Source organism: Poecilia reticulata, linkage group LG12 (assembly GCF_000633615.1).
Source record: "Poecilia reticulata strain Guanapo linkage group LG12, Guppy_female_1.0+MT, whole genome shotgun sequence".
Classification (NCBI taxonomy): domain Eukaryota; kingdom Metazoa; phylum Chordata; class Actinopteri; order Cyprinodontiformes; family Poeciliidae; genus Poecilia; species Poecilia reticulata.
The window spans coordinates 9,503,688-9,519,643 of NC_024342.1; the positions used below are offsets into that span (position 1 = coordinate 9,503,688).

Genomic DNA, 15,956 nt, shown 5'->3' on the forward strand with positions numbered 1-15,956 from the left:
TATAAGCACAACCCAAGCAGCCAGCCACCCTCTACCACTGAACACCCTTTGTCTCGACCCCAGCTGTAACCTTCAGCCTGGCTGAGCTGAAGCAAAGTGTAAACCTGAGGAAAAATAAGCTTTTTTTTTTTTTTCTGTGCATCTCACTTATGTTTTTTATTTATTTTTTATTTTTTTATACACTGTCCTGTATAATAGTCCTGTGTGGGCTGTATAAAAACCGCTGTCCATCCTGTACAGTTCTGATAACTGTCTATATGAATAGTAGGCTACGTTTAATAGTATAATCTGCCCCAAGCAGGTACGTCAGAAACTGTGTGACACCTATCGAAGACAATGTGTTATGGGCCGCCGGCAATACGTACTAAATGTAAATAATGATTTTATTTGTGCGCCGTCGTACGATTTCCTCGTGCTCGTTCATGATACCAGTGAGAATACAATCCTCCTCCCTTTTCGGCGACTTTTGATCTGCAGAAGACGTTGTTTGAACAATGTGTTTTATTTTTATCTCTGAAAAAGAAGAAGAAGAATAAAAAAAAACAATAAAAAAAAAAGATTTCCTCTTTTTCTCTCCACTGTGATGGGGAGCTCATGCAGAGGCTATCTGGGAGGCCGCCTGTCTGCAGGAGGAGCACAGACTCTACACACACACACACCCATATTTCTCCTTGCCAGCAGGCGTCCCAGTTGATTCGTGGCCGACGGAGGTGGGTGGCCGTCTGAAGAGCTCCTTCTGCCCGACCCCCCGCCACTCGGACCACCTCTGACTGACTGTAGCCTATTTTGATCCTCTTTCAGATGAATAACTGTGACTTTGCATCATGAATAGTATATTATTTTGAATGTAATCTAGAAGGGTGGGGATCTTTTTTGAATGTAATCTATCTTAGGGGTGGTGTCAATGATTTTTCTTTGTAAATATATGGTAAAAGAAGAAAAAAAGACGACAAAGATAACAAATTTTGCTTATGAATACAGTGAGCGCGTGTTCATGTTTGTTGGTGTGATTGTGTGTATTTGCACATAAAACTGAATGCATGTGTAAATGCGTGTGCGGTCGCGCGCCCGTGTGTGTGTGTGTGTGTGTGTGTGTGTGCGTGCGTGCGCGTGTGTGTGTGTGTGTGTGTGTGTGGTGCGCTCCTGGCAGATTTGATCCTGCTCAACCAGTTCTATCAATCAATTCAATGCTTTGTGCATCATGTGAGTAGCTTATCCACAATTACTGGAAATGTTTCTTGTGATACTGTGCATTTAATAAAGGTGGTATGTCTTACAATAAGCTCTGTGTCCTTCATCAAGGATTGTTTCAGGGGTGCTACTCATAAAAAGTTGTTTTTAAGACTTTTTTTTTTTTTTTAAGTTATGACATCACTGCCAGCATGTGTGTGTGGATTCTAAACCAGTGGTGTCCAAAGTCGGTTCTCCAGGGCCGGCATCCTGCATGTTTTAGTTCTCTCCCTGGTTTTACACACCTGCATCAAAATAAATTTCAAATCAAGCACACCCATTTTCAAGTCATTTTCCTTCCCACCTAAGCCCCATGTTAGTGTTGGTTTGACTGTAGTTTCAAATAAAAAAAAAAATATTTTATGTTTTTTAAGGGGCTGCACAGTGGCTCAGTTGGTAGAGCTGTTGCCTTGCAGCAAGAAGGTTGGCTGGTTTTCTTGGACAGACCTGGCTTTTGAGCACAGTCCAAAATTTCCAATGGGAATCAAGGAACGCTTTGAACGTTAGCTTGCTTTGTCATCCGTTTTGAGTTGTGTTTGGTATCAGTATCCTGCCAGAACAACCAACTGTGTCAGACCTTCAGCTTCCTAGCTGCTGATTGGTGCATGTGTCATTATTCCATCCACGTTGTGCAAACTGCCACTTGCAGTGAAGCAAAAAAGAAATATGGAGCAAACCTCCAAGCGGGTGCACAGTGGGAGAAGGCCCATATTGGCTTACCGGTGAGGATCGGTCACGCGCAGGCTTTTAATGGGTGCAGCAAAACTGTTGGTGAAGCATAGCATAAAGGAAGTCAAGAGAAACCTCTACAGAATCGTTCAAATCACAACGTTAAGCATTAAAGTCCAGAAAATCCCTTTTAGAAGTCACCTGGTAACAACATGGTTCCTATGAGCCTCTTTTCTCGATTTTGTGCTTTATTCAAATATTTTTGGGTCAAATCCATTACTCATATATTTACCTGAACATTTTTCACCATTTCAGGTGGTGTTTTGCATTACTGACCCTGCAGCTCCACCTAAATCCCGCATACTGACGAACCACAGTCTCCTCTCAAGCTGAAACTCAATCTGTGTTGTTTTTTGGTGCTGGGCTCCTACGAAGTGCCAGCTGCCCCAAGTTATCATGAAAGTTATCCAGCAGACACCATTTGTTTCTAACAATAACTATAGAGGAGTGACACGGACAGTTGGTTCACAGGCCCTCACACAAGGACAAAACGGCTACTGGATCCTGTAGTTTCATGCAGGCGTCCCTTTGGTTTAAGATTGTTTAGTTTGGGCCAAATGAATTCAGAGGTCCAATAATTTTTTTCGGCAATATTTTAAAACTTGTCCGGCTTCGGTTTGTATATATGCATTTTCAGTACTTTTTGAACATCTTTCAACAAAATTTGAAGATAAGAGAACACAAACAAAACCAATTTGGGAAAATTTTGACATTTTGAGTCATTAGAGATTGATGTACTTTGCATTCTGGAATGAATACTAATTTCTGAGGACTTGGAAATGCACATTTCTTGAGGAAACAAAAACAGCCCTAAGCAGTTAGGGACTGCTTAGTTCTTATATAAACTAAGATTAATATAGCTATAATACATCTATTACATCTATTTACTAATTTACCAAGAACTAAATGCTTTTAAGGGAATTTAGAAAAGCTCCCTTGTAGATGGGTTGACGTTCAAGATGAACCAAAATGACGGTGACAGTTTGTGAAAGACGAGGAAAAATTGTCAAAAATGTTTTGATCGTATTTGGAAAAGTTGGTATTTGGCCAAGCTAGGACATTTTTGCACTCAACGTGTGCAAACATTTCGCACAGAGAAGTATCCATGGCATCTCTGCTGCCTAAAAGCGTGCAATGAGCTTTTGCCAGAATCATGCAGGTGCATCTCAGCACAATATTGGCAAAAAGCTTTTAGTAACTCCGCTCAAGTGTCGATTCATCAAGCACAGTCGTGTGCTTTTAAGTGTTTGTCTTGGTGATTGTAGTGTTCATTTAATTACAGAAATAAAATACTAAATAAAATGTGATTACAACAGGATTTCAACAGAGAAATGTAAATCCTTGGGAATAATCCTGGCTTGAGTTGTATTGCCAGGTGTTGATGACACCAAGAAGGACGGTGAGCAACAAAATGTAATTGCTACAGAGCAGGGCTGCTTTTTTGGAGCGTTGAATGCAAGCATGTTAATGGAAAATTGAGTGGAAGGAAAGCCAGAGAGAAAAATGTGAACAACAAAGAGAACTTGTATGTAAATGTCTCGAGACATTTGTTGTGAATTGGCGACAAATAAAGAAAATGATTTAAATTCAAGGGCCACAACAAACGGATGTGTAACCAAAATGGGCAACAAACCACTAAAAATGTTTTTATGACCTGAACTACAGATGACGTCAGAATCACCTTACCCAAGGAGAAAAACAGAAGGGCTGTGGTCAAAAGTTTTACTTTTCAGAGCAAGTAAAATTTTGCATTTGGTTTCGACGTCAACTCTGGAGGAAGCGGAGACGAAGAATCAAAGTTCTTTAAGATCCTGTGTGAAGTTTCCACAATCAGCAAAGATTCGACAAGCCACTTCAGCTGCTGGTGTCGGTCCGCTGCGTTTTATCATGTTCAAAATAAAAATAAAAAGCCATCTACCCATTTCAATTGTTGCATTTTACATCTCTGCACTCCACTTTTTCTTTTCAATTACTGAAATAAATGTTTTCAATTCTATCCAAGTCTAAATTATAAATTAACGTATATAACTATGTAAAGCCTAAAAGGCACAAGCTGTGCTTTACCATACCGTTACCAAAAAATAAAAATAAATAAAAAAAGATCTTTTAATCTTTGAGCGACAAGCATTTGAAATGCATAGCTATTCATTTTCAAAATAGTGGTATCTGAAAAGCTAATAAGCCCATCCCTCAAGTTCAGGAATTTTACCAAATTACTTTTAACGAAACGAATATGAAAAAAGACAATGTGCAAAAGAATGGAGGTTTTCACTTCCATCAAAAGATGTGTGCCATATTTATTGTAATCTAAATTTACATAAAAAAAAAAGTCTGCCCATGTCATAGAATCATTATGAAAGTTAACGCAAAAAAAAAAGAAATTAATGTACATTTCTTTACATAGAGGGTAAAAGTAGAGGCATGAAGGTGGCATGATCCGTGTCAAGGCTCAAACAAATCATAAAAACAGGTATAAATAAATAGAAAGTGCTAGCTTTAACCCGAAAAAAAAAAAAAAAAAAAAAAGTTGAGTTACGGAGGAGGGAGGAAAAAAAAAGAAAAGAAATGAAGCTCCAGCGAAAGTCAAACAAGCCTTTGAAAGCATGTGGTGTGACACGAGCAGAGCGGAGGAGCACCGGATCAAGTCGTCCATTAATTAAAACCTCTACTGTGCTTTAAAATCTTCAAACTAAAGATTAACATCTAGAGAGGCAAGGCTCCTTTCTTACATTCTTGGCTTTCGCATCTGTAGCCGTAATACAGAAAAGTCCAACTGGATTCTCAAATCGCGGCATTTTCTTCAGATCCCAGTTGTTTCTCTTCATTCCGAAATACTCGATGAAAAAAAACAAACAAAAAAAACCTAACAAGACAGTCAAGAAACTGATGTCTGCAAGTGAGTAGGTTTGCTACTTAAGCTATATTTGATGTAACCGTTTGCAAGAGTCGAAAGCTTTGGGATACCTTTAAAGAAAACCAAAAAAGTACAAAATTTTGATGACGGGGGGGGGGGGGTCATCAAAGGTCATGCACGCTGCAAATAACTGCATGCGGTAAAGTTATGGTAACCCATCCAAGCACTTTTTATTTATTAATGATCATTAAACACACACAGCAGCTTCATCGGAGGGGACTTGTGTTCTCATGACTTCTGAATGTGGAGTATTTATATGGAGGGCCCTTCACATGGCACAGGAAGCAAAGCTGCCTGCAGAACTTACCTGATAAAGAAAAGAAGTGGATTGATTATCAACTTTATATATATTTTATATATATATATTTATATTCATATAAATCTCTTCTCTTGCTTCCTTCCCCATATGAACATTTTATTCCAATTGATCTCTTTTAGTTTTGTTTACAATGTAACAAGTTACGGTGACGGGCCTTAAGTTACAATCACCAAAAACAAACTGAGGAGATAGAAGGGAGAGAAGAGGAGAGAGAGAAAGAGACAGGGAGATGGAGAGAGAGAGAGAGAGAGAGAGAGAGAGAGAGAGAAAAGGAGGAGGGCGGGCCGGGGAGGACCGCCCGTGTCTGCTGCCCCATTCACTGACAGTTGCAGCACAGAGGACACAGTCTGCTTGATGCTCGGACATCAAAGAGGAGGCGGCGGAGGCTCCCTCCCCGAAGAGCTGCTCTCTCGGAGCTGGAGGTTCTCCAGCGCCACGTCTAAAGGCATGATGTCCACGCAGCCCATGGCTCCGAAGTCGGCGAAGTCTCGGCGCTCGTCCTCGTCGGAGGAGGAGCTCTCCTCGTGCATCAGCGTCGACAGCAGCAGCTCCTGGACGAACAAGCTGCGGTCGGCTCGCTCTCCTTCTAGGAACTGGCGCTCCGCTTCGGACATCTTGGGTTCATTCAAACTGGAAGAAAGAAAAAAAAACCAAGATGGAGGTTTTTAAGTTATTTAGGACTGAAACGATTAATCTGATTTAGTAATCAAATAATTATTAACTGAAGTAGATTCTGAAGCTTGCCATTTGTTAAAAGAACACACTCGGCAACAATTATGCCGAAACAGTACAAAAAATATGTAAATATAGCCAAGTGGTTCAAATTCTATCAATGAACAGATCAGCTCTACATTGGGTTGATGAAAAGTCAAGCAGAAAGAGCCGAGCTTTTCACATCTTAATGCTAGAAGTATTTTTTTAGTCGTAGATGGATCCTTTGCCACAAATCATCAACACTAAAGGAGCGTCGTGTTATTAGATTTTAGGTACAAAATGATGTCTTTTTCTTATTTATAAAACATTTATTTGCATTTTTACACATTTCTAATGCTGTATAAAAGCTTAAGTGATTAAATGCAAAAATCTGCAGAAAGTGACAATTTCTTCAGATTTATAATCATTGGAATAATCAACAGAATATTGATGGCTACAATAAGTGGTAGCTTCAGCCCTAAAGTTATTAAATCAGCACGCGTGTTAATTTACTACGAGGCTGAGATGTTTTATAAAAAAAAAAAAAGTTACTTTATGCATGACATTTGATCATGTGAAAGATATAGATTAATCCCCGACTATTTGAGATCACACGTCTTCTTCTCTCTCTGGTTAATAAGATGTCTAAACATCTCTGAATCTATGTACAGGGAAGGTTCAGCCTAAACTCCAGAGCCATACAAAAACATTCAAAACCCACAAACTTTTTCACATTTTCATCCATTATTAAACAATTTGTAACGTGGCAGAAGATGCTCTGCCAGATGAGACCAAAACTGAACTTTTAGGCCTACGCCACTTTCCCAGTGATACATGGCAGCATCATGCTGTGGGCATTGGGCATTATTATCAGTTGCTGGAAAGATGTATGGAGCTAAATACTGTACAAGCTGAAAATGGAGGGTTAGGTCCAAACAAATTGATGTTGGAGTCCACACTAAAGTCCAACTGAGAATCATATACTCTGTTTTGGTCACGTAAAATCACAACAAAACACACAACAGTTCAACGGCTACGTGCACCACTGGGTCACGTGTGACGGACTGGCCCCACTCACCGTGCTAATAGAAACTGGGAGCTTTGGGAGGAGGAAGCGGGATTGCCATCACCCACGGCGCTGGTGTTGGCGGTGGACGAGTTAGGCGGGGGGATAGAGTTGCCCGTGTTGCCGGGATTGTTGCCACGACGAGTTGCGTGGCGGCCCGCCTCTACCTGCTGCCGGGCTGCCTGCGCCTGCTGCCGCTCCAGCTGCAGCTGCATCTGGAGCTGCTGCAGCTGGGAGGCCGAGGGGCCCGACGAGTTTATCTGGCCCCCAGCAGCCCGCCGCACGCCGGACAGCTGAGACAACAACTCTGCAGGAGACACAAGGCAACTTTTGGTTTGTTCCTTTAAAGAGTTCATTTTTGGATGAGTTTGTTAAAGTGGTGTTCAGATAATACACGGCAAAAAACACAAAATCCAGCAGCTGAGTGTTTTTGAATTGGTTTCTAGTGCAAATTTCTTGGCTTTGTCTTATTTTAAGTGTACAAACTGTCAAGTAACTTTTCAAAAAGAAACAGGAGCTTGTTTTAAGCCAGTCATTTCTTAATATCGATAAAAACACACAGGTTATAAGAGAAATAAATTGCTAATGAATCACGCTTTTCCCATGTTGTAAGTTAAAATGTCTTGCTCCACTAGCAGGTTAATTCACATTTAACTAGTAATTTTTCAACAATACTAAGGAATCTCTATCTTAAACCAAGCTGCTATATCTTGCTGAAAAGTTACCTGTAAGCTTGTATACTTTTAATAAGACAAAACTAAGATATTTGCACTAGAAACTAAACCAACATTTCTTGGTAAGATTTTTTTATTTTTTGCAGTGTAGGTGTTTACATTTAGTGCGACTTTTTTAAAACCAAGTTCTTTATTTGCTAAATGACGTAAAAAGGAACCAGAAATCATTTAGGTCCAAAAAGGCAGCTTACTCAGAAATTATTCAGTTTTATTTCAATTAAATAAAATTTTCTTGCACTTATGAGATAGCCAAGCGGAATCTATAGAAAATATAAAAAAGTTAAACAGTTGGAGTTTTTTCAACATATTTCTGCATCAGAAAGGTGATTCCCAAAGAGCTACGAGATGAAAATATGATAAATAATCTCAATGGTGAGGAATCTCATCATTCTTTAAGTCCTAATGAAAGTTTGCAATTTGGTCAACAAATAGGAGCCATCTTAATATCAGGTGTAAGGATCACAGTATGAGCTGGTTTCATTCGAAGTTGCTTGAAGTGGCCAAACAAAGGAAAGATATTGCCTGGGTTCTTTTTGCTGTGCAGGAGCAAATATTGTGAATCACAGAGATTATTACAGAGAAATAATCCACTTTTTCAGCAGCAATCCACATTTAGAAGTCATTCTATCATTTTTAATGTGGCAACTCTGTGGTATCGATACGATCACACCTCAGGTGGACAGTAATTTATCCTACAGAGGGTCTCCTGCACATACCTGATGTCAAAATGTCACATCTCATTTAGAGCTGCCAACCCTCTAAAACAAATTTAGTATAAATAATAATAAAAAAAACACTTTTCTAATAATTTATAGCAGATGTTTCTGAAGTGATCATCCGTTTTGAAAAAACGTGTGTATGGCTGTATACTCTGAAAATACCACCAACTTTTAACATTGAACGCTTGAAGCAACCCTGATTTTTGTATTTTGCATTTAAACCTATGTTTGTTTGAAATCGTCCTACTTTAAGTTTTGTCAAACTTTGCTAACCTTTGTTACTGTAGAATATAAACTATCACTGCAGAGCCCTATTTAATGTACATATGCGTGTTTTTAAGACCAACTTTTCTGCTCGTCAGGGGCGCCAACACAAGACAAAGCACTGCCTATGAGGAGGCTCACCTGCGATTGGGTCCATTGTCTCTCTGTTACTGGGGGTGTAAGTGGAGCTCTGTGATGAGGAGGATGAGAGCCCCCCTGTGGAGCCGCTAGTAAAGTGCATATTTGTCCGTCGAGCTCTGGGGCCGCCGATTCCTCGCCCTGGGTGGAACATCCTGCGTACGTGCCGAACGCTACTGGACTCGTCGTAAACGGGGGGGGGCCGTTAAGGTGAAACCTTGACAGTGTACGACGTAAACGTGAATCACTTTAAATCAGTGTAACGAACAAGCCAAAAGACAGCAATTTCCCCCAGGGAGAACAAAAAGAAAAAAAAGGATATTAAATCTCTTGGCGCTCTGTGCTCAAGGGTGAGGTGAGCCGTAAAGTCGTCCGTCACGTGGTTCGGATCGCCTCCCGGCAAGGCAGCACAGATTGGACAGATCTGAAGAGAGAGCAAGTGGACGGGCTTTGTTAGAGACATCGTAGGACTTTGGATGGAACAGCGCAAGCAGCTCTGCATGCTAAATTTCAATTATTGAACAAAAGTGACGTCATCCAGGCCCAAAAATGAAACAAAGATCAAATTAGATCATTGCAGGCAGTTTTTCCATCCGACGACAAACAGAACATCTGAGTGCCCACTTTAAGCTGATGGGCCCAGTAAACTTTCATCTTTAAATATCAACAACCTAACAATTGATGCAACAATAGTATGTAAAAGCATGCTTGTCTGAGAATACAGATTTCAAGTAACTATGTTAAAAAAAAGGATTATCTGGTAATGTGTGTGTCCATAAATAGGAGGTAGCAAAACGATATTTCTTTAAAACACAAAAAAGAATTTTTGCAGACTCTCTTAATTGTGTGTTTTTACTTTGGAACTAAACTGTACTGAACTTTCGTCTCCACCAAAGCCACTCGTTATGTGAATTTCCACTTTGGGCTTCCTAAACCAAGACTATTACATAGATAACTCCCACCAGTTTTAACTCAGATGATGTTTGCAGTAATCCCCAAGACTTTCAATAATTGAAGCCTGGCAGATGTGCATCTCAGGGAGACAAACCACTCCTGCAGCAGCAGCTGCAGCGACAGCGTGTCTGCTCCCTCTAAACTTAAAAATAAATGACTATTTGAGGAGTTGTGACTAATTTAATCTGCACCACACCACATAAACACACAAAAAATATTTCAACCAATTCAAATCTCTTTAAAGAAAAAGATGCACGGGGTGTTTTTATGCAGGATTTGTGTAGACGCCAAAAGTCGAACTTTATGTATTTCCACGAGGAGTGGCAGATTTAATCACGTATTTAAGCTCGAACTCAATGACTGTCGTGTTTCCAAACAACAACAGAGAACTCTTTTTTTTTGAGTAATACATGCTTCCAGTAGATATGAATCACAAAGAAGGGAAGCTAGATGACTAAAACCAAATGGTGGTGAATATTTAACTAGTAAGAAAAGCTTGGGCCCATTCCTGTCTGGGTAGATTTCAACATTTTGGGAATATGTCTTGTTTAAAACTACTCCAGAAAACAACACTGGTTCCTGAGAAGCTTCCTGTAGTGGAAACGCCTTTTTGTTAGCGCGAATAGGAAGCTGGACGAAAAATGTGTGCAAAGAGTCATGGTACATTTCCAGCTCCCACATTGAAACTTTGACAGAGTAACATTTCAGGCATACTATGCCTCCAAAGAGCAACAAGTGTTACACACAGAAACATCTTTAAAAGGACTGATACATCAGACTACATGAGACATCAGATGTTCTACACACATGACCTGGATATGTCCAAATAGCTCTCCATATATTGTCCCATTCCTTTAAAACTGAATGTCTGCAGTGTTTCTAAAACCAGTAGCTAACTGATCAGTCAGATCTCAGACATTATAAATAGTTCATATGTAACAAACACAGTCCATCATAAAGACAATAAAGTCTGTGGGGCAGGGGAGAAGTGTTGATGTGGGTCTTTAACTGATCCACTCTCTTTTCTCACTAATTTGCAATAAAAAAAAAAAAAAACTCCTTGTTTAAGTATCATCTCTGTCTCTCTCCACACTAGATGATTAATTCATTCAAATAACCAAATGACATATTTATGGAATAAGACTGTCAGGACAAGTTTAAGAAGGCATAATTTATCATTAATTACTTGCCACTGTTTTTTATGAGCTGTTCTCAACAAAATAAACCGTGTCATCATGACACCCAGCCCCCCAGGCACTTTGGTGCGGTTTTGACTGGTTCCATACTTTGTAATATTTCCAGCGTCTCTCTCACTTTCAGAGAGAGAAAGACGCCGTAAAATAAAAGGGAGAAGCCTGAAATCATTTCTATTTTACATGCATCCACATGACCGAATCAAAACCCAAGTTTTCTCAGCGTTAGTGGCTCATGCGGAATGCAAAAAGTGTAAAGCGTCAGGCGTCGTTATAAACGTCGTTTGTGTAAGGTCATTTGCAGCCACCTTGAAGTATAAAATACTAAAACTTGCAGTAAATGTACGACAAATAATTCAACAGGTTTCCGATACTCTTGTGTTCCTTTCCCCTACTAATGCAAACCAGGAAAGTATTGAAATCAGATAACTTTTCCACAATGAGTAGGGAACGTCGCTATGCTGAAAAATACCAGGTGGAAGAAATGAACTGAAATATTTGCAAAGCACATTTGACGTAAAGAAAAAAATAAATGAAACTGAAACTCTTAAGACTCTTAAGAGAAGTTGAAGGACTATTTAAAAAAAAAAAAGATGATTCAAATAAAAAGTCTGTCTCATTGAAAAAGAAAAGCAGAAAGCGACACAGCTGTAGATGTCTCAAAGACATTTCAGCCGGTTGAATAACGTCCGGCACGACGGCGGCAGCGTTGATGCTCAACCTGTTGGGCGAAAGAAAAAAAACCCCACAGGACACTCACCACCTCTGTGGACGTCTCCGAATGCTCTGAGGTGACATGCTCCTGTAAGGACGTCTCCGTGAAGCCCATCTTACCACAATAAGGACATGTGAACGACTGAGGTTGTTCCACCGAAAAGGTGTCTCCTCCGTAATACAAATCTGCAAAAAAAAAAAAAAGAAACATTAATAAAAACATCTGTTAGTGACAGCCAGAGGAATAAAGATATCAAATCTGCACGGACTCGATAGGATGCTGAAGTTTCCCTCGCTAGGGGCTTACCATAGTCTACTCTGGTTAATATACACTGCATGGGGTGCTCTGTGGTGTGTCGTGTTGTGGTGGCCCCGCTCTCGTAGCATGATGCACACAGGTCGTAGTCGTAGCAAATTAGACACTTAAACCTCCGTCCTCTAAAGTTGCCCTTTAAACATGCATCGCAGCTCACACCTGAAAAAGGAAAAACACAGAGAGGAGTTCAGGAGAGGATGGGCTACTCACTGCTGTCAAAAGGTATCGGAGCTTTCAAAGTTTATCGCACGTTTTAAGTCCATTTACTGAAACACTGGTCAGTAAAAGTGCTCAAGTCAATGCACTTCCAGTCAGCTGGCTGAAAGGAGGCCGTTTCTCGTCCTAAATAGAAAACTAATTTGGGTGTTTGAACAGAATCGCTGCAAGGTTTAGAAAATTTAACGTCAAATTACTTTTACTTTCCTTAAGCAAGTTGTGAGTTAACTTTAACTTAAGTTAGACACAACTGTTGAATTAAATGTGCGTGCTTCTGTTCTGGAATGTGTAGCCAGTACTTTTGATCCTACATGATGCAACTTTAGCTTCATTTTACAGCACAGAGTTACTGATAAAGGGTTCTAGCCGAATAATGCTTTTTCAACTTGTAGTTGAAAAAGTTCCGTTTTTCAACTACAAGTTCGTGGAGAACCTGTAAAAGTTTCCCAAGCTTGTAATGTTGCTACGGCCTAAAGAAAAACACAAATCAGAACTACACATCACAGAAAGCAATAATACCACCAAGTTATTTCTCAAAAACATCATTATCTATAAGTAATTTAAGGCCCAGTACGGAAAATATGGAGAAAGTTAGAACTTTTTTTCTAAGTCTAAAACAAAGAGCTTCAAGAATATTGAAGATATTGCAAGACACTGTTGGAAATATGCTTAGTCCATATAATTCTTCAGGCATGACGGTCTTAAAAATACAAATGACTAAGGATAACTGAAAGACAGACTATTGGACCAGGTGGTCTGACTGTTAATATTCTATTTTCCCAGAATAATAAGTTATTTAAAAATAAGCACTTAAAAACTGCTCTTTATGTTGCTAATCCATCTTTTGCTTGACTAGGCATTAATCAAAATAACTTACTGTTACAAAAAAAATCTAACAGTTGTAATTTTCGTAGTGTTAAAACTTGTTACACTTTCTGTTTCTACATAAAATACAATGAGAACAACTGATTCTACTGAGGCATTACACACACATTTCATTGGAGAGTCAGAAAATGCCTTATTTGGCCAACGTGTGATGTAAACAACTATTAAGTGTATTTCCTGTGACTGGTGAAATGTTTCAAAAAGACTGAAAATGATTTAAAAAAGGGGATCTTACTTTTGTTTGCACTGACCCAATCAAACATAATTCCACTATCAGGTTTACTTGGAGAATAAATGATAAGTTTGGTAGTTAAATAGCATTGCGACACCACACCTTTTCAGATCAGCATGCAAGATTCGTACAGACCAGAAAAAAATATGCTCATAATAAAGAGTTTGTTCACTGTAAGACAACTGTGATCAAAGCTTTAGGAGGAACATATTTGTATGCTCGTCGACTAAACTCTACAACTTTAAAAGGTGACTCATTAGTGATTCCACAGAAAAGAAAAACTCCGGTAACTCCAGACAAAAACACTGTAACTTATATCTGAATAGACTGGTTTATGATCAGAGGCCTCTGAGTTTCTGTCTTTTAGTGACAGTGCACTTACATACAACATTAACATGGTAGTTTCGGGTCTTGTGAACACGTAGGATAAATACTATAACAGTTTTTAACTCGTGTGTTGGTATAAAACTGACTAACGAGAGTGTAAGTACTGTGAAGTCCTAACCAAACCAAAGGCTTCTGATATAGATTAGCCTACTCGCTAGCCCGGCTAATATAAGGTAATGTAGCACCTAGCCGCGGCTAGCTGCTAACTGCTGCTGTCTCATTGCGAACAGGTTGAGCGAGGTTACAACAGATACTTTTACATGACAGGCACATGACCACCAGCGCTGCTGACAGCAAATATAAAAAGTCAAGGGACAAGCTTGGAAGCCCGCCAAGAAAAGCGCAACTACCCCTCCTAACACGAAAAAGCCCATAGCGAAGCTAGTCATGGAGCTAGCCGATCAGGTAAAGTAGTCCCCATCCCGGGCGCTGAGGATCCGTTTATAAACTCACCCTCATGTCGGGACATCCTACAAACAGCGACACAGCCCCTCCTCGGGCTCCCCAGCGCGTTCAGCGAGGAACGATACAGTTTTTGTGACTCTTAGCTGGTAAATCACTCCAACCTCGTCTCTTTTCCGAGCAAGATGGATCCCCAGCAGCTTACAGTTTGTTCTGCTTCCCGTCCCAGAGTGTCACTTTATGGCCGAATGTTGCGAAGGGTGGACACCAGGGGGAGCTCTTTGATACTTGCGCAATAGGAATCACTTAGCCCCGGGCTTTGACTTGCAGAATCATACTTTAACAAATGCAGCGCAGAAGCTTGTTTTGTTATTTAAAAAACGTTTCTTTCACCATTTCCATCAATAAAAAACGAAAATTAAGCAGAAACTGTGGAACTACAGTGTAGTCAGATAACCGCTTTAACAGAAAGTATGGTTTAGAAATTCGCATAGCAATTTTCTGGAATACCAAAACACAAAAATATATGAAGAAGCTCATATTTGTTTCTATTAAGTATTAATAAGATTCAGATCAATACATTTAAACATAATGGAAAATCTATTTCAGTAATGCAATTGGAAAGTTTGCATAATGGCTCAACAGAAAGAAGCATGGAACGTCATAGGTTGTCCTGACTTTGAACTTGATAAATCGGTAAAGCTGCATTTGATCAATATTTTATTTATTCTTTACCCATCTTCTGGTGTCAAAACCAACACCAAAAAGATCATATGACTCAAAGTCACACAGGAACAACTTGGATCCCATGCTATTTTAACTCTTCCTCCAGACCCTACTTTGACCCCACTTTTTTCTTTCACCACACTTTACAATAATATGCTCAGATACAGACCGTTGTCAACAGCTGGCTTCTTTAGCAAGAACCTTTTAACTTCAGCTGGAAAACTGTCAACTCATCAAACCTACAAATGACTGAGAAGGACATAGGATGCTGATAGCATAACATTTCAAAAATATCTTTGATTTTTTTAATGTAATATTCTTTCTTGGAAACTGAATTTTAGATTTACAAATCTGTAACTCCTATCCAAAATAACAGAAATAAACACTTGAAATAGATCACTCTGTATATATACTGAATTAATAAAATAAGTTACCTTTTGATCCTGCTTTTATCTAAGATGTGACTGAATTGTTCCGTTTTGTCATTACTTTGTAAAACCTAATGTTTAGTCAACATCAGTTATACAATTTAGTGCTCAGGATTATCAACCATATGTTGATAATTAACATAGAAAAAACAACATATTTCCAGTTTCCATCTATGTAAAACATGACAAAGCAGCAAATTCTGCAATAATGAGTAAATAACCGATTTAATTTTTGTTCGGATTTTGATGTGTTCATCAATGAATTATCAGAATTCGCATTTAACAACTTATGTTGTTCTCTAACACACTTTTTTTTTAAAGATAGATATCACAAGTAAACTTCCAGAAGAATTAAGGACTATTGTTCAAAATATGTTGAATAAAAAAAAAACTTTATTTAGTAGATATTTTTCAGACGATTTCTGTGCTAATGACGACATACATACACTCTGACAAACCAGTGCATTACAATGAAGACTTCACAGCAGTACAGAAAGCTGGTCATGAGCTCACAACTTTCACTTTGTGCCTTTCGCTCCACCCTGTTGCATAAACCAGACGTGACCATACATTCTGCATAACATACAATTTACCTGTGCTTCATGTGTCTACTGCGGAGGGTGAGAGCCGCTGAGTATAAAAATATTCAAAAGCTATCTTTTCTTCCCCTTAACATTATTCTTTACAGCTAACGGGG

The 15,956-nt window shown here is 39.2% G+C and overlaps 2 protein-coding genes across 3 annotated transcripts in view; both read right to left on the reverse strand.

Annotated features, from left to right (window-relative positions):
* The window catches only part of itga1 (integrin, alpha 1), a 63,573-nt gene that overhangs the window by 786 nt on the left and 46,831 nt on the right, over nt 1–15,956 (reverse strand). For both annotated transcript variants that reach the window (XM_017307800.1, XM_017307801.1), the window contains exon 28: nt 14,841–14,847. In XM_017307800.1, coding sequence (XP_017163289.1) covers nt 14,841–14,847 — 7 coding nt within the window. The remainder of the gene's footprint in view (nt 1–14,840; nt 14,848–15,956) is intronic.
* kcmf1 (potassium channel modulatory factor 1) lies at nt 4,219–14,360 on the reverse strand. Its single transcript, XM_008423753.2, has 7 exons — nt 14,157–14,360; nt 11,975–12,142; nt 11,714–11,853; nt 9,129–9,230; nt 8,810–8,993; nt 6,964–7,258; nt 4,219–5,822 (listed from the first exon to the last, which is right to left on the reverse strand). Exons 1-7 carry the CDS (start codon nt 14,170–14,172, stop codon nt 5,558–5,560), a joined length of 1,170 nt encoding a protein of 389 aa, XP_008421975.1. The 5' UTR covers nt 14,173–14,360; the 3' UTR covers nt 4,219–5,557.